Genomic DNA, 22103 nt, shown 5'->3' on the forward strand with positions numbered 1-22103 from the left:
TTATAATACTTTTTTGGCATTGTAATTTAAGTACTATTTTAAGTTATTAGTTATTGTATTTTATTATACTCTCTTTGTTTAAATTTTTGTGTCATTGATAGTCATTTATATATTAAAAATAATTTAAATTTTTAATTATTGTGATTTATAATAATTTTTCTTCTAATCCAATTTAAGCGACACTGATATAATTTTAAAAGTTAATTAAATATCATGATTGAAGTAGCGGAGCAAATATGTCTTGAATGATTCATAATAACTAATTAGAAGTGATATAAGAATTTTTTTTATAAAAAGTACTTGTGAAAAAATATTAATTGGACCTCATATAAGATAACAAATTAATTTAAAATGTTAAGAGTTAATTTATCATCTTATGTCTATTTTATTTTTTTATTAAATATTATTAATTTTTTAATATTTAAATGACTTATAATAATCAATTAGGAGTGATATAGTAAAGTTACGATTGAAACAACTAAAACAACATGTCATAAAGGTTTATTTTAATTTTTATTAAATAATATTAATTTTTTAATATATAAATAATATATATTAATTAATTATAGATAATATAGTAAAATCACCAAGTAAGCAGGCACATCAACGAAGAGGTGCTGCTTTAACGTGATTCTATATAGTACTAACTAATTTACGTAATTTCAATATATATATTATACTAAAAATACTTAAAGTAAAATGATCAGGTGAAATTTTAACTTTGGGATTCATACATACTAAGGGATTGTTTGGTGCGAGGTATAAGTAATCCAAGGGATAAATTATTTCGGAATAAAATAAAAGATCACTTAAATTCCTTATTTTATTGGAGGGATTAATCCATGGTGGGATAACTTATTTCACCATTTTCCCTATAGTGATGTGATAGCTTATGCCATATATATGGTGAGATAAATTATCACGGGATACCTAATCTCGATATTAGTTATAACAATTTTCCAACCAAACCAACCAAACGCCCCCTAAGGAATTGAAACAGTGGCCAACCAAGTTTTAATTGTAGGGTTTACATATATTAAAGATGTAAAAAACTAAACCTAGACTCAGTTTTTCAACCTAAAATGTACACATACATAAATATTTAGGTACAACAACTTGAAGCACATAAAAATAAAACATACTTAAAATGCCCTCAACTTCATTAATAATTCCATGAAGCACACATGACAACCATGAGGTGTGTGCTTCACACACATATATATATAGCAGTAATAGTAGAAATGCAAATTCACACTAAAAATAAAAAATTATTTATACCACAAATCGTTTTTTTAAAATTTAATATATCTATATCTTAAAAATAACGGTTTGATTTTCTTCGAAATTAATTTTTCTTGTTATATTTTATTTTCTATCACATAATTCCATCAATAACGATAATTTCATTTATTATAACGTTATAGTCTTTATAAAATCACCTTTCTATAATGACATAATCAAATATTATGAAATAATATTTTGTAGATAAAATATATTATGTACAATATAAAATACGAAAATATTTATGGTAATTATTATTAATGGCATGAACACAATAAATTTCAAGTATTAATATCTAATTTAAAATAAAAATTGACTTAAATGATGCACATTAGTTATTTCTTTATTTCACGATGAAAATACTACTACTATTTTCCTTTTTTTATATTTATACTTTTAAAGTTTTACACTCTTTTATTTATAATATCTAAAATAAATATAAATATTGAATGTGAGTATACATATATGTTTTTCTTTTGATTTCTCGTCTGCTGTTTGATATCCACCTTGAAACTTCAACTAATTCAAATTAGGCATTGCAAAACCCATTAAATTAGTAGCGCTCCTAACAAAATTTTTTCCTTTTCTCCAACACCACTATCCATGATAGCACTCATGAAATCTTATGACAAAGGCTCTCACCACAGGTTTGACTGTAGTATAAAAACCGATGTATAAAACATAAACAAAAAATTAAAATGGAACGTTGAAATTAGGAGGAATGTCACTTGTATAAAACCCCACCAATCCACCGCCACATCTCCACAACTCTCCCTTCAAATTTCTTCATACAAAAAAATGACACGTGTCAAAGAATTCTTCGCCGGAGTGTTAGATTCCGGCAGGAACATTGATTTTTCTAAAAGAAGGAAGAAACTGTACTTGGCCATTGTTGCGCCAGTCCTCCTTGTTGCTGCAGTCATCGGAGTAGTCGCCGGAGTAAAATCCCATTCAGATAGCTCCGATGACCATTCAGACATAATGGCCATTACCTCTTCCGCTCATGCCATAGTAAAATCTGCATGTAGCAACACTCTACATCCTGAACTGTGTTACTCTACAATTGTAAATGTTACTGATTTCTCAAAGAAAGTAACAAGCCAAAAAGATGTGATTGAATTGTCCTTGAATATCACTATCAAGGCCGTTCGAAAGAACTTCTATGCAGTGAAGAAACTCATCCAAACTAGAAAAGGTATCATTATTAAACTACATAATCACCTCATTAATTTGAAAGTTTAAATGAGTGGTTGGCTAAACTTAAAAGCTCCTTCCATTAGCTTACAAAGTCTTTTTGATTTATTCACGCATTTGGTAAGCATCAAATTTAATATGCTTATAAGTTAATAAGTCAAATCAAACATAATTCATAACCTACGTTGTTCAACATATAGTTTTTTATAAACACTTTTAGTTTAATTGAATCAAACCTTTTATTTATTTAGTTCCAATTAATAAGTTTTATAATTTTCAAAATTCTCTGTCAATAATCGCAATTTAATTTTCTCTCTATTTAGATCTGTCATATATGTCATTTTGTTTGTTAAAACACGTTTAGATATATATCATCAAATACGCTAAACTCTTGTTATCACTTTCAAGGGTCCTATATAAATACCTTACCATTTTTTTCTTAAAGATAAATGTAGCAGCTAATTTAAATGTGTTTTCAGTGTAGCACTTAATGTTTATCAACTACGTACCTTTTTAATCAGTTAATCCAATCGGGCTATGCTTAACATGCCTCTCACATATATATAATCTGATTTCACATTATTAATTAGGTTAAATATCAAGTTGAAACGTGTTATTAATGTGCTTATATTATGTCTCAACAGGGTTAACCCCACGAGAAAAGGTTGCTCTGCATGACTGCCTGGAGACGATGGACGAAACACTCGACGAGCTGCACACGGCCGTAGAAGATCTGGAGCTATATCCCAAAAAAAAATCTCTGGTAGCACACGCGGATGACCTGAAAACTCTAATAAGTTCAGCAATTACCAACCAAGAGACTTGCCTCGACGGTTTCTCTCACGACGAGGCCGATAAGAAAGTCCGCAAAGTTTTGCTCAAAGGCCAAAAGCACGTAGAAAAAATGTGCAGCAATGCTTTAGCTATGATCTGCAACATGACCAACACAGACATTGCCAATGAGATGAAATTATCTGCCAACAAAAATAACCGAAAGTTAATAGAGGATAACGTCGAGTGGCCGGAGTGGTTGTCCGCCGGAGACAGGAGGTTGTTGCAGTCGTCTACGGTGACGCCGGATGTGGTTGTAGCTGCGGATGGAAGTGGAAATTACAAGACGGTGTCGGAGGCGGTAGCGAAAGCGCCGGAGAAGAGCAGCAAGAGGTATGTAATTAGAATAAAGGCAGGTGTTTACAGGGAAAATGTGGATGTGCCGAAGAAGAAGACGAATATTATGTTCATGGGAGATGGCAGAGACAATACAATTATTACTGCAAGTAGGAATGTGCAGGATGGTAGCACTACCTTCCACTCTGCTACAGTTGGTAAGTTGTTTCTCCAATTGCATTTTGTGTTTTTCTCAGTTTTTTTTTAGTACCCCGAATCAGATAAGTAAAGGATATTCTATCATATTAAAATTAGCAATTAATCAAATCAAGTATGAAATAAAGATACTCTCTACCTTCTATCCTAAGATTTTGAGTTCTAATTATTAATAAGGGAGCTAAGAAAATGCGAAAGCTCCTATCAATTTTGTAAGAAGACAAATAAAGAATATGGAGTTAAATTAATTTTATTTTGAAATCATTATTCTTATTCCATATATCAATATTATCTTAATAATTTGGCATCGCATGTTAAAAGTTACTGATTAATGATGATAAAATTGAATTACTTAAAAATACTTTAATTTATGAATAAGGTAGGAACATGTAAAGTGAAAAGCAAATAAATTAAGATGCGCTTCATTGATCGGACCGAGTCCTGCTATATGTGCTAATAATTCCAAGACGAACAAAAATAGTACTACTCACGTTAAAAGGAAGCAGGGATGCATGGGTGAACAAAAATAGTACTACACCAGCCAGAAGTTTGTCAATTTTAAAATGTTACGTCGGGTTCTTTTATTTAAATTTGGAAAATTAGGTTGATGTATGCTTAAAATAGAGACAGTTCACTAATTCGCCATTAAAAGGAGAAAGGAGAATTGAATTTCGAGGCTAAATTAATGAGTTCGTATACTATAATAGTATATTACTCCCTTCGTCCCATTAGATTTTAAGAAATAAGAAAAGACTTACTAAAGTTTATCAAATTATCCTTTATAAAAAAAAAAAAGTGTCAATATCTTTTTTTTTTAATTAAGTGGGATCAATATGAGTAAAAGGATAATTATGCCTTTAAAAAGTTTTTTTTTTAATTAAATGAGACCAATAAGGGTAAAAGGATAATTATGCCTTTAAAAAGTTCTCAAATAAGGAAAAACAATACTTATTTTGAAATGAATTAAAAAGAAAATGATAACACATAATTTGAGATGGAGAGAATAGTTAATAGTAGCTATTTCTTGTTTGGTATTGGTTGAACAGAATTTAAAGTCTAGATTATTCGGGTAGACTTATATCAATCTGGCTATAACGAATCTCACGTCTGTGAAGGTGGAGAAAAGCATATAGTAGGGTAGGGTCAGAACGATATGAATTTGTCATCCACTTTTGGCTACTAGTGTATCTATCTTGTGATATTGATCAATAGTCACTCTTCATTATAAGCTGCTTTCCAGCTGGGGGCAGCTTCTTTCCTCTTAAATAGTCATTACTTTTTTTATTTTTCACACATATAGTAGTAGTAAATGACCTCTTTCTATTTTTCCCTTTTAATATATTTTACTCCTAATGAATAGCTAGATAGTAGTAGGAAATTGACATTTTCTTTAATTCATTTTCTATTGGTACAAAAGGTCCTTTTCTTCGTCGCAGCAGCCTGTACTAATTGTTGCCTTTAATTACGGTCCTTATAAGAACAACTCATGGGTACATTCTTAGCTGACAATAATAGAGACACCCTTCACTGTTTGTACTTTAGTCGCTGGGATATTTATATTCAATTTGAAAATACAAAATCTAACATTGCACGCATAAATAAATATTAATTAATAGTTCGTTCTATGGATGGAATTATTGATGAGTTGTCACAAAATAGAAAACGACATAACAATTTTTTGTCCCTGTGGTGCAGCCGCGGTAGGGGAGAAGTTCTTGGCTCGGGACATAACTTTCCAAAATACAGCAGGGGCCGCGAAGCACCAAGCCGTGGCACTTCGCGTGGGCTCTGACTTGTCCGCATTCTATAGATGTGACATATTAGCCTATCAGGACACTCTCTACGTCCACTCGAATCGTCAATTTTTTGTACAATGTATAATTGCTGGGACCGTTGATTTTATTTTCGGAAATGGTGCTGCTGTTCTACAAGACTGTGATATTCACGCCAGACGTCCTGGTTCGGGCCAGAAGAACATGGTTACGGCCCAAGGAAGAACTGACCCGAACCAGAACACTGGAATTGTTATTCAGAAATGTAGAATTGGTGCAACGTCTGATTTGAGACCGGTTCAGAAGAGTTTCCCTACGTACCTTGGAAGGCCGTGGAAGGAATATTCGAGGACTGTGATCATGCAATCGTCGATTACTGACGTGATTAATCCTGCTGGGTGGCATGAATGGAATGGAAATTTTGCACTGAATACTCTGTTTTATGGGGAGTATGCAAATACTGGGGCAGGAGCATCAACCTCAGGAAGAGTTAAATGGAAAGGGTTTAAGGTAATTACAAGTGCAACTGAGGCCCAAGCTTATACCCCTGGCAGGTTCATTGCTGGTGGTAGTTGGTTGGCCTCCACTGGCTTTCCCTTCTCTCTCGGTCTTTGAAACCGAGCGAGCGAGAGAGAGAGAGAGTATTATTTTGCTTCAATTACCGATTGTTGGTGCCATTTTTATTTAGCGAAATGGTTAGTTTGAGCCAGCCATGGAGATCCGAGTGTGCAGGGCAATGGCATTTGGCTGATGGCAAAATAACAAGATTCGTCCATGAATTGGAGTTGGAATTATGAGCTATGAACTTCTATTTGTGCCGATGAATTTCAACGATGTAGATGACAATATTAACTATTGTGTGTAATTTTTATGTCAAGTGAAAAGCCAATATGGTAATAAAAGAAGAGAATTTTCAAAGTTCCATATGCTTATACTTATCTTGAATCTCAATTAAAACTGTAGTAATGCATTACTTTATCTTAACAAATTAATATATCCATCAAAACCCTTGAATACACTAAAGCAATAGGAATGATCTACGAAATTTGTCATTAAGAAAACGGTAGCTAACAAGATTCTTTTTTATGTAATCCGTTGTTAAAATTCGCGATGAACTTTAACATAGAAAATCTTTGTCTCTAATTTCTAGTATTATTTTTTTTTAGGTAGTACAGAAGCTCCCTAGGATCAGCTCCAAAGTTGTTTATACCCGTCCGATGGATTTTCTTGTGAAAAGAAAAAGAAAATCATCCCTTCTTGTCCATGAACAATGGACAAGTTGAAATTTTCTGAACAGCAGATGTCAAGTTAGTTTTGGGCTTGGGCCTGGTTGTTTCTCTTTCACCTTTTGTATTAGTAGGAACTTGGTACCATGCTCAATTGCAAACCCATATTGAGTACGATAGATCAAATCTTGACCCAATCAACATGGCCCATCTCTTGCTTGATCAAGTATTAGTTTGCACTTAACTATGTATAAGTGGGAAGTCTATACTGACTGATCAACCTTAACCATCGAGGCTTGTTGTTAGCGGGATATAACCCTCCTCTTTTAAAGAAATGTTTACTTTTAATCATGCAAATGAAAAAAATATAAGCAGAAAGCACTTCCTTATTTATGTGACACAAATCTACAACAGTCTAGACCTCAGAAATCAAAATAGATATCAGACACCCAACCAAAAATAAAAGACAACTTGTAGACTAAGGAGATGAATAGGAAAAGAATGATATTAACCGCAATTAACGGAGCATGTAGGCAACAAAAATGTACTTTGTCAAATGGGATCCCCCTTGTTAACGCTTTGCTGTTTCCATGTGGATACATACACTCACACAATGATTTCAGTACATATACTACTGCTACTATTATTCACGATTGGAATAATAACATTTCCCCCCTTGGGCTTAATTTTCAAGGCACGCGGCATGCAGACGCTGCCCCCTTTTTCCCATTTGCACTGACCTCCTTACCCCATTCAATCTTCATCGCACATTTGGACTTGCAGGCCGCCTGTTCCCAGTGTTCCATCCAGCTGCATATTCAATCCACCCTTCAATAATTTATTTAAAGAAAGAAGAAGACATTTTTGCCCCTCTTATATACACTTGATAGTGATATAATACTTTTAGTTCTCCGCTTATAGGAAATTCTGATTTTGGTCTTTGTAATATTTGATTAAACAAATTAACTAATTGTAATCGGTGTTCTTTTAGCGTATTTAGATAAGAAAGTATGTTATATTTCAACTATTATTAGAATTATATTACCATCAAATTAATATGAAGTAGCAAGAAAATAAAGCTTGAGTAATTAGGCAGTGAAACAATTAATTATTATAGCAAATTTATTAATTTTCATGCCTAGAAAATGATTAAAATATATTTCAATCAATTAAAGATTAAATATGCTTGGTCAGATATTACGACGATCGACATCAAAATTTATTAATAAGGGGATCAAAGTTGTTAATAACCGAACTTAATATGAATTTGTATTCTTTGCTTTCAACAGGTTTAGTTAAAAGTTAAGTTCAAATACTATTTTGTGTATGGTTTCTGCTGGCTCTCCATCACGCAAATTGATGATGAGAGGCCAATGAACCAAGATATTTCACTTTGAAAAAGTCCATTAAAATTTGCCCCAAAATATGGAGAAATAGACAGGCCAGCCAGCTAATATCATTATTTCTGATTTGCAAACTAAATGCATATCTGTCACACGATAGGGTAAAGTCTCAATTTTCAAAATTGGAATTACATAATATAAAGGAATTGTGTAATTGACCTGCACTTCTATAACTATTACTAATTTACATTTTTATACTTGCAGTTTATATGATGTCTGATTGAAGCTAAAATTCTTTGTCATATTTGCCCATTGACATACATTCATCAAGTGATTTTGGGATATACCGGTTTGGCATGTTACTACTCTCACTATCCTAATTTACGTGTTTTGTTTTTATTCAACGGGTATCAAGGAGAGAAATTTGGTTCGAAAATGATGGTATAATGCATTCTATTAGATTCTGTGTTTTTCACTTTTTCTTTTTCTAGGCTTACCTGCTGTTTTTAATTTCAAAAACAACTAAAATTTACACTTCCACTAATAAATAAATTCAACATATTGAAGGTGGCAGATGTACCAATATTTTACTCCCATCTTTGTATGTGAGGTAGAAAAATCATCTTCTATAGATTTTTGGCTGAAAAGAAAAAAAAAATTCGAAATGCGATTATTAGAAAATAAGACAACCAAAAAATAATGCTTCTTTCGTTTCATAATAAATGAATTATTGGAGTATTTTTGGTGTTTCAAAATAAGTGAATCATTGAATTTTTTTTTCAAATTTACCCTTGAGGATTTGACAACCAAGGGGCCCATCAATTGAAAAAGAATAAAATAAATATTATTTTGTACTTTGAACAAGGGTGAAAATAAAAACTATGTTAAATTTATATTTTTGATTCTTTTTCTTAATTTGTGTGTCAAAGTCCAACAATTTATTTATTATGAAATGGAGAGAGTATTAAAGCATACAGAGCAACAGAATAATAGGTAAATTCAAGACTACAAATTTCTCTTTATAGTGAAACTAATCTATAATATCTTCTAGTAATCTAATGGTATGAAAAATGCTCCACCTTAATTTTATTTTTATTTTACGAAAGAACTAAGAAGACAACAATCATGTTTACGTTGTTATAATAATATAAAATGATAAGTTGTGCCACTAAATTATTCAAGAATTAGGAATATGAAATCTTAACGACCGAAACAACTCGGAAAAAGTGAAGGCCCATATTGTCACCTAAACTTTGTATAAAAATGTCCTTCTTTCCCGAACCAGACACAAAAGATATTTGAATACAAGCTTTTCCCAAATTCCAAAAACTCACATTCCCATTTACAACTTCCAAATCTGTGAGAAACCCCTTAGACTTTGGTTCATAATTTCTGCTCCAATGGATACAATAAAATCTTTCAAAGGCTATGGCAAAGTAGACGAGGTTGAAGAACAAGCTTTCAGGAAAAAAAACCGTAAGCGTCTCATTATCCTTATTGTCTCTGCCATTCTCTTCCTCATTGCAGTAGTTGGCATAGTTATTGGAACTGTGGTTCACAAAAACAACAAAAAAGACGATGATTCTAAGCAAATCCCTTCAAGTGCCCAATCTTTAGAAGCTCTATGTAGCTTAACTGAGTACAAAGATTCGTGCATATCAAGCTTATCAGCCTCAGATATCACTGACCCAGAAGCGCTATTTGTACTTTCTTTGAAAATCGCGATGGGTTCAGTCACAAATCTATCTTCTGTACCGCAAAATTGGTCGAAACTGACTAAAGAACCCAAAGTACAACGCGCATTGAAGGTCTGCGAGACTGTATTTGATGATGCAGCTGATAAACTCATCGAGTCCGTTGAATCAATGAAAGTGAACGGAGGCGAAAAACTGCTTTCAGGGCCAAAAATTGATGACCTGAGAACTTGGTTGAGCTCGACGCTTACCGATCAGGAGACATGCTTGGACGCACTGGAAGAAATGAATGCCACATTCGTGAACGACGCCAAGCTTTTGATGAAGAACTCGACTGAGTTTACCAGCAACAGTTTAGCTATTGTGGCCAACATTTTGGGAATTCTAGGTCGGTTCAACATTCCGATTCATCGGAAATTGTTAAGCAATGAGGAGTTCCCTGAATGGGTCGCGGTAGGTGACAGGAGACTTATCCAGGAGGTTAATCCGAAACCTGATGTGACAGTAGCGAGTGATGGATCAGGAGATGTTAGGACTATTGGAGAGGCAGTGAAAAAGGTGCCGAAAAAGAGCAAAACAAGATTCGTGATATATGTGAAGGCAGGTGAATATGTTGAAACAGTGAGAATGGATAAGTCTCTTTGGAATGTTATGATGTATGGAGATGACAAAACGAAGACCATTATTTCTGGCAGCTTGAATTTCATCGATGGAACTCCCACCTTTGAGACGGCCACATTTGGTAAGTTTACGTTAACCTCTAAATACAAATTCCTGTTGTAGCTTCACGAAAAACATTCATTCTATCGAATATCTACGTCAAATGCAAATGCAGTTGAAATTTTGATCACGAACAACAATGCCATTTGTTAGTCATAGAGAAATTCAAGATTAATGGGTGGTTATTATATTGAACTTACAAGGTTAGGTACCAAATTACTCGACTGAATTATGTTTTTAGGGTATAAAATTATTTAGATCTTCATTTTAGTTCTGGTTAAAACTTTTTCGTTAAGAAAACGCGAAGTCTAAGATGGCATTAAGAAACTAGTTCAATAGGATTTTTGTCACAGGGAGGTCGGTCTAAGAAATTGACTCTGATCTTTTCTGTTTTGTTTTGTGAGGTTATACATATTTAAATGTTTATTACTTGTTGAGTCCCACGTAGGCGAGTTAAAGGGCAATATTTGGTATTCCATTATTTTGAGCTATATTTTGTTTTAAGCTTGTTGCAGTTTGTTATTCAACTCGATATTGAGCCCATATTTATTTCTCTTCATGGTCGAAATATTTAATCCTGAATGTGGGGGTCCATTTCTTATTAGTACTAGTTGTATTTTCAAATGAATAGGGCGAAACAGAAATGCTGACTAAATGGATTAGTGGACACGTGGATTCATGTTAAGGTGTGTCTGCATGTGGGCTTGATGGCCTCATCGAACTGATACAGTGTCCTCAGAAGGCACATGGTTTTTGTTAGTTAACGTGTGATCTGATGTCTCAGTTTTACCACCCATGTGAACTCAGTTGCTGACCGGTGGAGTGGTTAGCTGAAGCATTAAAATGGCATCACTGTTGATTTGTCATTTTTCCCTACATCTCCTTTTGGATTTAACGTACTGGTCACTTGTGCTGTTCGTTGGAATTTAGTAAAAATCCTTTCGGTGAAAATGAGAGGAATATAATGTTAAAATTTTACATGCTACTGGCTAAATGATTGATTCATATTTGTACTTGCATCAGCTGTTGCTGGTAGAGGATTCATCGCCAGAGACATAGCATTCAAGAACACAGCTGGAGCAGCAAAGCACCAGGCCGTGGCTATGCGTTCAGGGTCCGATCAATCTGTCTTTTATCGATGCTCCTTCGATGGCTTCCAGGACACCCTCTATGCTCACTCCAACCGTCAATTTTATCGGGAATGTGACATTACAGGCACAATCGATTTCATCTTTGGTAACGCTGCGGTTGTTTTCCAAAGTTGTAAAATCCGGCCCAGACAACCATTGCCCAATCAGTTTGTCACCGTGACAGCCCAAGGCAAAAAAGACCCAAATCAGAACTCAGGCATGTCGATTCAAAAGTGTGATCTTTCGCCATTGGATGCTCTCACGGCTCCAACATACTTGGGCCGGCCCTGGAAGCAATATTCCACTACAGTGATTATGCAGTCGACTATTGGTTCATTTTTGCATCCACTAGGTTGGATTGAATGGGTCAAAGGTGTAGAGCCAGCCAGCACCATTTTCTATGCCGAGTACGCGAACACCGGCCCAGGCTCATCTGTGGCCCAAAGGGTCAAATGGGCCGGCTATAAGTCCAGCATTACCCCAGCCCAAGCGGCCCAGTACACCGTACCGTCCCTCATACAAGGCGATACTTGGTTGCCAGCGACGGCTGTGGTCTTTGATTCTACCTTGTAGACATAAATATGGACTAAATTAAGACAGGTTTGCTTCGCTAGGAGTGATAAATCAGTTACTGTATTTTGCAAACCAACTACTATTATGTGTATTCTTTTTCTGGCAATAATATTCTTTTAACCCCAAGTAGGAGTATGTAATTTTTTACAAGTCTTGTGAACAGAATGACCAACTTCGAGACAAGTCGTCAACAAAGGAAGGCTCCACAGTTGTCATAGTTATTCATAGTATCTGTGGGGGTATCGAATAAAGTTCTGTATTGATAGCTGTTTTAAAAATCAGAAAAAACTAATATAAAGTGTCCCAATAGATGTGCTCTTGATCTAATTTCAATGGTTAAAGCTATAACTTCTCTTACTTGGCTCGATTTATCGGCTCAAATTGAAAAATCTTTGTAGCTTAAGAGTTGGATAACTATCTGAACCCCATATCAATGAGGGTTGGATCCCCACCTTGTAATCCCTCACCATTTTCCCTTCCCTGCCCCCCCTTTTTCTTTTCTCTAAATAAAACCCAAACCCTGTGCCACCCTCCGTGTTGGATGGTTTGGTTAGTTATTCATGTGATCCCTTGTTAAAAAAATTGAATCAAGCGTATAATTAGGATCGAAAGGAGGATAATAATTTTCATATAATAACTTCATCAATATTGAAACTAACAACATGACAAAATTAATAGGAGCAAAATGATAAAGTTACATTACCAGTCATTGATCTTTTAATAGTTGTGTCATCTCAATTTGGGATGGAGAAAGTATTTGCTATCGTATTATATCCTCTAAAAATTATATTTTCTCCGACTCATTTTATGTATCACTATTTTCTTTTTTTATTCGTATAAAAAGAAATGTGATTTTTCCTTATTTGATAACTATTTAAAAACATAATTTTATTTTTATTTCTATTGATCTCATTTAATTAAAAATACTATTAGTATATTTTTTAATAAAGGATAATTTAATAAAAATTATCAAGTTTTTTTAATTTTTTAATTTTATATTCTATTAAACTATGACATATAAAATAAAATAAAGAAAATAATATTATGAATTAAGAAAGACTAGGTTCAAAACCACCAGCAAAAATTACCTAGGTTTAATTAACTCAACACCCACTTTTGACCCAAGTTTGGTATGTGCTAATTTTGTCCACTATAGTAGCAGTAGTTTCTAGTTACATGAATATTAAATTACAAATTAACAAACGAAAGTTAATTTTTAAACTAATGTCGAAAATTGCTCTCCAATTTTGGTTACAAACAGAGGGGGGGGGGCGATTGGGAATTAGTCGCCATCAATAGAATACCGAGTTAATAACTCAAATGGTTACTGAACTTACGATTTTTTTCTCAAAAAGTCACTCAACTTTATTTCTTACATCAAAAGTTATTCAACTTAGGGTTGTTCTCTCAGAAAGTCACTCAACTTTGATTTTCATTTCAAAAGTCATTTAAGTACTCAACCTATTTAATTATTTGTTTTAATTAAAATTTGCTAACTTTAAATTTTATTTAAAATAAAAATTCTAAAAAAACTAAAAAAATATTTGAACCATATTTATTACATATTCCCATGTTTACTTTATATTTAACCCTCTGAAATTTTAAAATATTCTAAATAGTTTATATCAATTCACTTATAAATTATAATGTTAATATTAATTTTTAAGATTTTTCGAATCATATTCATTTAGTTGATTAGATTTAATTAACTTTCAACGTGATTCTTATTTACGAAATTAATTTTCAATCATAATGCAGTTTTTTATATTACCACTTGTATAAATAATATAGATATGCATCAAATAAATACAATGAATTCTATTCCTAATAAGCTGATAAAAAGGATTGTTATAGATTTTAAACTAAACTGATATGATATAAAATATAACCAAATGTTATTAAATATTTATATATTATAATATATACATTGCAACGAAGTAAAATTACTCGTAAAAATTATACAATCAAATGAATGTGTTTTTAGGATATTAATTGATGATCTGTATGACTATATTCACTTTATAGTATAGAGTAATCGTTAGACAAGAAAATAGTAGTAAAATCAAAATTCTAAGAAATAAAAAAGATATTCAATTAAATCATTTAAATGAATTTTGGATATGTCCGGATCACTAAATTGATTGTTTAAATAATTTTGTTTTATTTCATAAAAATTTATTTTAAATAAAAATTACATGATAATAAATTTTAATGAAAAAAATTAATTAAATAGTAAGTAAAAATAAAAATTAAAGTTAAGTGAGTTGATTGAGTATTTGAGTTATTAATTGAGGGAATACCAGTGAGACAAAACTTGTGAGAGGGGTTACTGATTGTGTACCAAAATTAGCGTTTGTGAAAACGTGGGCAGTAAGTCAAAAGTTGGTGGAATCAAAAAGGTTAACCGCTCCCTTTACTCTCCGCCCACAGTTGTTGTGTAAATCCAGGACCAATGCGGAGATTCGTAGCTGATAAAGCCAAATATCTCATCAACAGAACCAGGACCACCTGCTCTTCTCCTTCTACTTCTACTTCTACTTCCCTGTTTCATCGGCTCACCTCGTCCCCATCACCCTCTTCTTCTAAATCAGCTGGTGTTCTTCGTTTTTTATCAACTGATTCAATGGCTTCTGATTATTCATCAACTCCAGTTACTCTTAACAACGTTAATCCCAAGGTATTCCTGTTTTTTCTTTTTTCGCCGTCCAATTTCTGCTGTTGCGGGTTTTTACTTCGACCCGATTTTAAGGATTTTTCAAATGTTTCGTGATAGATTCTTTACAGCTTGATTTAATTGGAGTAGTTTTAGTGTTAGATAGTGGTACCATATTTACAAATTCATCTACTTTGGTCCAATTATCAACAGCTTTTCTCTTTTTTAATTTTCGCTATTTGTTTTATTGTTAATGGTTAATCTTCTCCCAAAAGTAGGAACTTTTCATATAATTGTTCTTTACATATTTTTAAATTAACCTGATACTATCATGTCAAAACTATAATGCTAAAGAGTAGTGAATGTGGCGTCTTTATTTTTAATTTAATTATTCTATTTGTTTCAACTGGGGTGTTTATGATTCTTATAGCTCCTCTGACCATAGATTTTGTAAATTTATTTTCAGATATCTGTTAAGCCTGTTTTTTTCTTCTTCTGATTTTAAAAACTTTATCTTTGAATATTTTTGAGTTCCCAAAAACTGACTTGAGCGGCATTTTGAACTTCCCCTCACAAAATTTTAAAAAATTTTCCAAGTAAAAGGCATGTCCAAACACAACTTCAAATTCTGAAATCCACAGCTTAGAAAACTCAAATTTTCAAGTTTCAACTTCAACATCTATGGCCAAACAAAAGCTTAATGCGTTGTTTCGCTCAGAATCTGTTTTGACTCTCGATCATCAACATGAATGCTATAATTTTGCGCTGTTCTGGTGTAGGATTTTACTGTCCCTTTTACAGTCAAATCACTTATTGTAGTACAACTTATTGTTGGTTTCAGGTTTTGAAATGTGAGTATGCTGTCCGAGGAGAAATTGTCAACCTTGCTCAGGTAGCTTCGGAACTCAATTATACCCACTAGCTAGAATCATCAATCTGAAGTTCAGAATCTTGTTAGTTGCAGTTGCAACATTATTTTTTGAGCAGGCTTAATCTTCAATAAAAAAGATATTGATGGTGTCCTGTGTGATTCATCGTCATGCAGAAATTACAGCAAGACCTTAAGGAGAATCCAGGCTCTCATCCCTTTGATGAGGTACCAACTCTTGTGGACTTGATTTTTTATTCCATTGAACGTATGATATTGCATATCTTAATGAATTTTGATTTTTTCTCCTTTAACAAAGCTTAATATAGGTGACCTGGAGCTTTGTTGTCTTGATCTTTTCTGTACTCATTTCTCTAATTCATGCAGATCTTATACTGCAATATTGGAAATCCTCAATCCCTGGCTCAGCAGCCAATTACTTTCTTTAGGGAGGTGAGATAAATTGTTTGATTCTAAATTATGTTTATTTGTCTTGTTGATTAACATCTAAGGAGGCTCCCTTTATTAGGTCCTTGCATTGTGTGATCATCCACTTATTTTGGACAAAAGTGAAACACAAGGTTTGTTCAGGTATGAAGTTTGTCTATCAATCTCGGTGCACCTTGTAGTTTAATGAAACAACTCATGTACCTTAGTTTTTATAGATGTCTGAAGAAGAGTGGAGTTGACATGCTAATTTCCATAGAAAAAATATTTTCCCCTGTATTTTTCAAACATGGTACAGTTAAGTCCATGCTATTTAGCTTGTAAAGATGGTGTCGTGACAATGCTTCTTTGCTTCTTCAAACAAATTGGAGCTTCCTCATCCATTATCAATGGAAGTCCCTGGTCACACGTCCAAAGTGCAAGTTCCCAAGGGAAGCATGCAACTTGGGCCAATGGGCATAGCCTGGGTGCTTGTTTATGATCACAAATCCCTTGCTGTTAAATCACATGTACTTGAGTTTTCTATTTCATGCAACTTCACATATCCGAATGTTCTTGAGGCCCGACTAAAAAAAAGTGCAGCCCGGTGCACTAAAGCTCCCGCTATGCGCAGGGTTCGGGGAAGGGCCCCACCACAAGGGTGTATTGTACGCTCCCGACAAAAATAAAATCTATTATCTTATTCTAAAAACAATAGGATGTGGAAGGTTGTGATGATCGAGGAGCTCTAAGTTGAATATTTTTTGAGATAATTGATGATTCTGCGTTGCTTGCACCTAATATCTGTGGGGTATTGTTTCTGTTTTTTAGCTTCAAAATGTATGCATATTATCTGGCTATAATCAAACTCCTACTTCTTTCTTATTTTGTGTATTGTTTAATCAGTGCAATGCAGTGTTGTTTTATGTTTTAGCTGATAGGTTCTTTTTTTGAATTTGTTTTCCTCATTATCATGGTATTGTATCTTGCACCCAAATAGATGCAAAAAAGGTTTTCAATTTCTGAACTACATATCATACAAACAGTCAGAAAGTGAGAGATTGTTATTTTGATGTCTTTCATTCTCTTTGTTTTGCAGTGCGGATTCAATAGAACGAGCTTTCCAGATTCTAGACCAAATTCCTGGTAGAGCAACAGGTGCATATAGCCACAGTCAGGTGACTATATCTTCTATCATATTTTCCTAGATTTGCTGCCAGTGTAATCATAAAACTTATGCTTGTGTTTGCTAAATCTAGGGCATCAAAGGATTACGTGATACAATTGCATCTGGTATTGAAGCTCGTGATGGATTCCCTGCTGATCCAAATGATATTTTCTTGACTGATGGTGCAAGCCCTGCGGTAAATTATATTGATCTCAGAAAGTTATTTTGTACAGCTTTGAAAGAAGTAACTAAAAGAGTAGCAAGTTGCTTATAATGTTGGTTTTTCATCTTCTATTTAGGTCCACATGATGATGCAGTTGCTCATCGGATCAGAGAATGATGGAATTCTCTGTCCCATCCCCCAATATCCGCTTTATTCTGCTTCAATTGCCCTCCATGGTGGCTCTCTCGTAAGTGTATTTGCTTCAATTTATAGTTGATCTCTGTAGGTTGTATAGTTGTCTTTGAATGCAGCTGCAGGATCTTTATTAAAAAGATTATATTAACAGGTTATGTTAACCTGCTTACTTCTGGAAGAGATTATTGTAACCTATTATTAATGAGAAGTAACCTGATTGACTTACTCTTCAGTTGAAGGTAATCACACAAGAACCTCTAACGTATGCTTTTATCTGGTATTTTAGGTTCCTTATTATCTTGATGAGGAAACAGGATGGGGACTTGAGGTCTCAGAGCTTGAGAATCAGCTGAAAGATGCAAAATCCAAGGGTATTAATGTTAGGGCTTTGGTTGTGATCAATCCAGGCAATCCAACTGGGCAGGTATTGGTTTTTTATATTTTGGAATCTCATTGTACCCTTTTTTTGGTGGATGTGATTTATGTTATTTAATGAGAACCTACTGTGGTGGAAAATGCTGGTCTTCCCTTTGTCAATAATATTTCAGAATGGTATGAATAGTTTTCTATGTATACCTTAGGTTCTTGCTGAGGCCAACCAACGAGAAATTGTGGAATTCTGCAAGAAAGAAGGCCTTGTTCTTCTGGCGGATGAAGTGAGTTTTTTCCCTTCTAGATGCTTCTTTGCTTGATTTCTACAAGTTCTTTCACTTCCATGAGAATTTACCAGTGATTCTCCAATTGTTTTGGGGAGTGTTCACAATTTTTTTCATTCCTGAGTATTGTGCAATTAATATTCTAATTTATAAGTCCTCTTATATGTTATGGAACTCATGCAGGTGTATCAGGAAAATGTTTATGTGCCTGAGAAGCAGTTCCACTCATTTAAGAAAGTTGCGCGCTCTATTGGACTTGGAGAAAAGGACCTCTCTTTAGTTTCTTTTCAGTCTGTGTCAAAAGGTAGATATTACTTCCTCAATCCATCCCTCTCTTGTTGGCTGTCTTATCTCTTTTGTTTGTCTACATGTCACGAAGTTATGGGGAAGAAGGGGGGAAGGAGCGGTTTTTCATTTTCCCAAATACATCTGATAGTTTTAATCTTTTAATCCCTGGCTGTTGCTAACTATCTTACTGGCTTTAGGATTCTATGGAGAGTGTGGAAAGCGAGGAGGTTACATGGAGGTTACTGGATTTAGCCCTGAGATAAGAGAACAGATATACAAAGTGGCATCTGTCAATCTGTGTTCCAACATTTCTGGTCAGATTCTTGCAAGCCTCGTCATGAGTCCCCCAAAGGTTGGTAATAATATGTTCTTGTAATGAATGGGCATTCCCTTCTGAAAAAGAAGTGAAATTGATATTGAGACTGACCCCGACTAGCTTGGGATTGAGGTGTAGTTGTTAAGAGTCGTCACCTTCATATCTATACACAGAACGAGTAGTTCAGTGACTTCCTTGCTAATTTTGCAGAGTTGTTTCTGAATCTCTTGCTACAGTTCAAATGATTTTCGTACAAGGATAATTGCATAAGGCAATAAGATGGTAGGATATGAGCAATCTTTCTCAGAGCACTGTTTATAAATGTAAACCAGGGCAAGAGAGATAGGGTTTGGCCTCGTGGTTAATGAAGTGGGTTGAGAACCTGAGGTCTCATGTATCTCGTGGATTTAGTCGATGTGCGCGAAAGCTGGCCCGAACACCACGTTTATCAAAAAAAAAAATAAAAAATCTGAAGCGACGAACTGTACAAAACAAACGCTAAAACTGCAGGAAAAAGAGACACGTTGGACCACCCAAGTATAACAAAGTCATGGAAACCCTTGAATTAACATTGGTGTAGCTTGGAATACATTATAATTCCATTGGATAAGTGGTTGAATTACTTGAATGAATCAATGTTGTTGGATTGTTTGGGGGATAATTATTTATCAATGATTGACCAATGATTAATGGGAGTAATATTTTCGCCAATGATTAGTAATTGAATCTTACCAATGATTAGTTGGCAAAAAGAGGAGACAAATGAAATCTGTCCAAATTAATTATAGAAATTCACAGGGTTTCAGGAAGGCGGGAGATCGTGCTCTTTGGCTTTAGAGATGAGGAAAAGGAGATTCAGGCTTAGCAAGGTGGCTGATTATGGGTCTTCTTAGTGCAGGGAGGAGGAAGATGACAAGCTAAGTGATGGTGTCTGAATTGGTAGCACGTGGGTGGCTGGTTTTGCCTAGGCCTTCGTGGATTATAATCCTCCCATGGCCTAAAAGCGTCCAATTGGGGGTTGTAGATTTATACCGAATTTTGATGACCTCATGGCAGCATCAACTTGGTTTGATGAAGTAATTACTTTCAATCAGACTATAAACCCTTTTTGAGTTGGACTACTGCAACATATTTTTTTTATGTACGTGTATCATACTCTTTATGTGGTGAGCTAACATTAGGTGTCACTAGAGTGATATTCACTCAGCCTTTTTCTGTAAACTTAGAAGCTTGTTGGATTGGCTCCTTCTATTTGTGTTATAGATGCTTGATTATCAGTACTGTGCTATTGATTTCTGCAGGTGGGTGATGAATCCTACGAGTCTTTTGCTGCTGAGAAAGAAGGGATACTCTCATCCTTGACAAGGCGTGCAAAGGTCAGTAGAATCAGCATATCCAACTGATGGGTGACTAAATAATAGACTATTTTGTTCCGGTGAAGTAGTGTAGTCGCTTTTCGGATCATGAACCTTGAATATGAAAAAGGGGCTGGTTAAAGTAGGAAGCAAAAATGATGTCTGAAGTTTTCTCATAGCTTTCAAATTGAGTTCCGAATTAGTGGATGCTGCCAAAGGGAGTGACGATGCCATATGCAAAAAGGAAGAGACTCATAGAATGGCAGAGGGAAATAGAGCCCCCCTCCTATTCGGGGCCGGATGGCCGCGCCCCACAAGCAGCAGTTAGCAGTGGGAGGTGTTTATTCTATAGAAAAGTAAAAAAGTTTTCCCAAAATAATTTCGTCTAGAGTTCCATTTCAGCTTTTCAAAAAATGGTGTCTAAATTTTTTGCCTCCTTTTGGTGAATTTTATCTGTCCAATAGGTACATTTTCTGTTTTCCTTCTGTGTTTGCAAAACTTTTGACTAATTTTTCAACAGACACTGGAAGATGCATTCAACAGTTTGGAAGGTGTAACATGCAATAAAGCAGAGGGTGCTATGTATCTGTTTCCACGTATCAACTTACCTGACAAGGCAATAAAAGCGGCAGAAGAAGCGAAAACTGCACCAGATGCGTTTTATGCTAAGCGCCTCCTTAATGCCACTGGAATTGTTGTTGTCCCGGGCTCTGGATTTGGCCAGGTGATTGTTATATTTTTTACCACTTGCTTCATGATATTCGGATGCCTAGTATTTATATGGTTTGCAACTGTCACCACTAATTTTAAAGGAATGCACATGGCTTTCACCCCGGATGATTAAACATCAACAGACAAAAATTAATTAGCATTTCCTGAACAGTTAGAATATCTGTATCATCTTAAAAAGAAAATTTCTTACTTTCAGAAGGGCTTAATGAAAAATGACATGTGAAAGGAATTTGACAAACAAATTTGGAAGATCGTTTCAATAGGAAAACAACAGCTGTTTCTGCAGTCAAGTTTGTCTCATTCAAGAATTGTTCCCTGTCAAGACACAGCTGATTAGTTTGCATACTTGGTAGACGTTAAAATCTCGTCCTGTTTTAATTTGAGATGCTCGATACCGATCTGGGGAAGAAAAGCATGTTATACCACACAGTATCTTCTAAGTAAATAGTGAGATGGGGATGATTTTGGTGCAAAAGAATATAGAAGAAGGTACTGGTTAAAAAAGAAATACCTTGCCCATTGATTAGAAACTTTATTGTTCAAGAACTAAGGGGTACTTGTTACACAGCTGTTTATTGAGTACTGTTCGTTTTGACTAAATCTGTATTTGTTTGTTACTTCTGTGAAGCGTCCTGGAACGTGGCATTTTAGGTGCACAATATTACCGCAAGAAGATAAGATACCAGCTATTGTATCTCGTCTTACAGAGTTCCATAAGCAGTTCATGGATGAATTCCGCGGCTAAGGAATCTGGGAGTACATTCTATTGGAGACTGATTATAGAGAAATTTTGAATAAGCCATCATTATGTTTTGTTTCCATCCTCACCAAAAACAATTGTGCGTCAATAGTGAAAGCTGGTAGGATTGTTTGGCACTACAAGTTGGGGATTGTTTATTCAAATCTTATTTGTATTTGACTTTGACGTTGATCTTCTCTCCTTCTAGATGATCAATGTGAATATTGTTTTGTATGCCAAACAGGTTAAGCTCTAGTCAAAGTCGACATGGTTGATCGGAATTTAAAC

At 34.5% G+C, this 22103-nt stretch overlaps 3 protein-coding genes across 3 annotated transcripts; all 3 read left to right on the forward strand.

Moving 5' to 3' along the window:
• The first annotated feature begins 1885 nt into the window (after window positions 1-1885).
• On the forward strand, window positions 1886-6494 carry LOC107861638 (pectinesterase/pectinesterase inhibitor U1). Its single transcript, XM_016706939.2, has 3 exons — window positions 1886-2476; window positions 3120-3800; window positions 5494-6494. The coding sequence occupies exons 1-3, from the start codon at window positions 2080-2082 to the stop codon at window positions 6183-6185; spliced, it is 1770 nt and encodes a 589-aa protein (XP_016562425.2). The 5' UTR covers window positions 1886-2079; the 3' UTR covers window positions 6186-6494.
• Window positions 6495-9306: 2812 nt separating this feature from the next.
• On the forward strand, window positions 9307-12473 carry LOC107861639 (pectinesterase 3). The gene is made up of 2 exons (XM_016706940.2): window positions 9307-10575; window positions 11577-12473. Exons 1-2 carry the CDS (start codon window positions 9540-9542, stop codon window positions 12254-12256), a joined length of 1716 nt encoding a protein of 571 aa, XP_016562426.2. The 5' UTR covers window positions 9307-9539; the 3' UTR covers window positions 12257-12473.
• Window positions 12474-14565: 2092 nt separating this feature from the next.
• LOC107861640 (alanine aminotransferase 2) lies at window positions 14566-22096 on the forward strand. The gene is made up of 15 exons (XM_016706941.2): window positions 14566-14933; window positions 15751-15801; window positions 15955-16005; window positions 16165-16230; window positions 16307-16368; window positions 17303-17381; window positions 17463-17567; window positions 17671-17781; window positions 18016-18153; window positions 18311-18385; window positions 18569-18689; window positions 18871-19025; window positions 20291-20365; window positions 20865-21068; window positions 21705-22096. Exons 1-15 carry the CDS (start codon window positions 14709-14711, stop codon window positions 21819-21821), a joined length of 1635 nt encoding a protein of 544 aa, XP_016562427.2. The 5' UTR covers window positions 14566-14708; the 3' UTR covers window positions 21822-22096.
• The last annotated feature ends 7 nt before the right edge of the window (window positions 22097-22103 follow it).

This window comes from Capsicum annuum, chromosome 3 (assembly GCF_002878395.1).
Source record: "Capsicum annuum cultivar UCD-10X-F1 chromosome 3, UCD10Xv1.1, whole genome shotgun sequence".
NCBI classification, from domain to species: domain Eukaryota; kingdom Viridiplantae; phylum Streptophyta; class Magnoliopsida; order Solanales; family Solanaceae; genus Capsicum; species Capsicum annuum.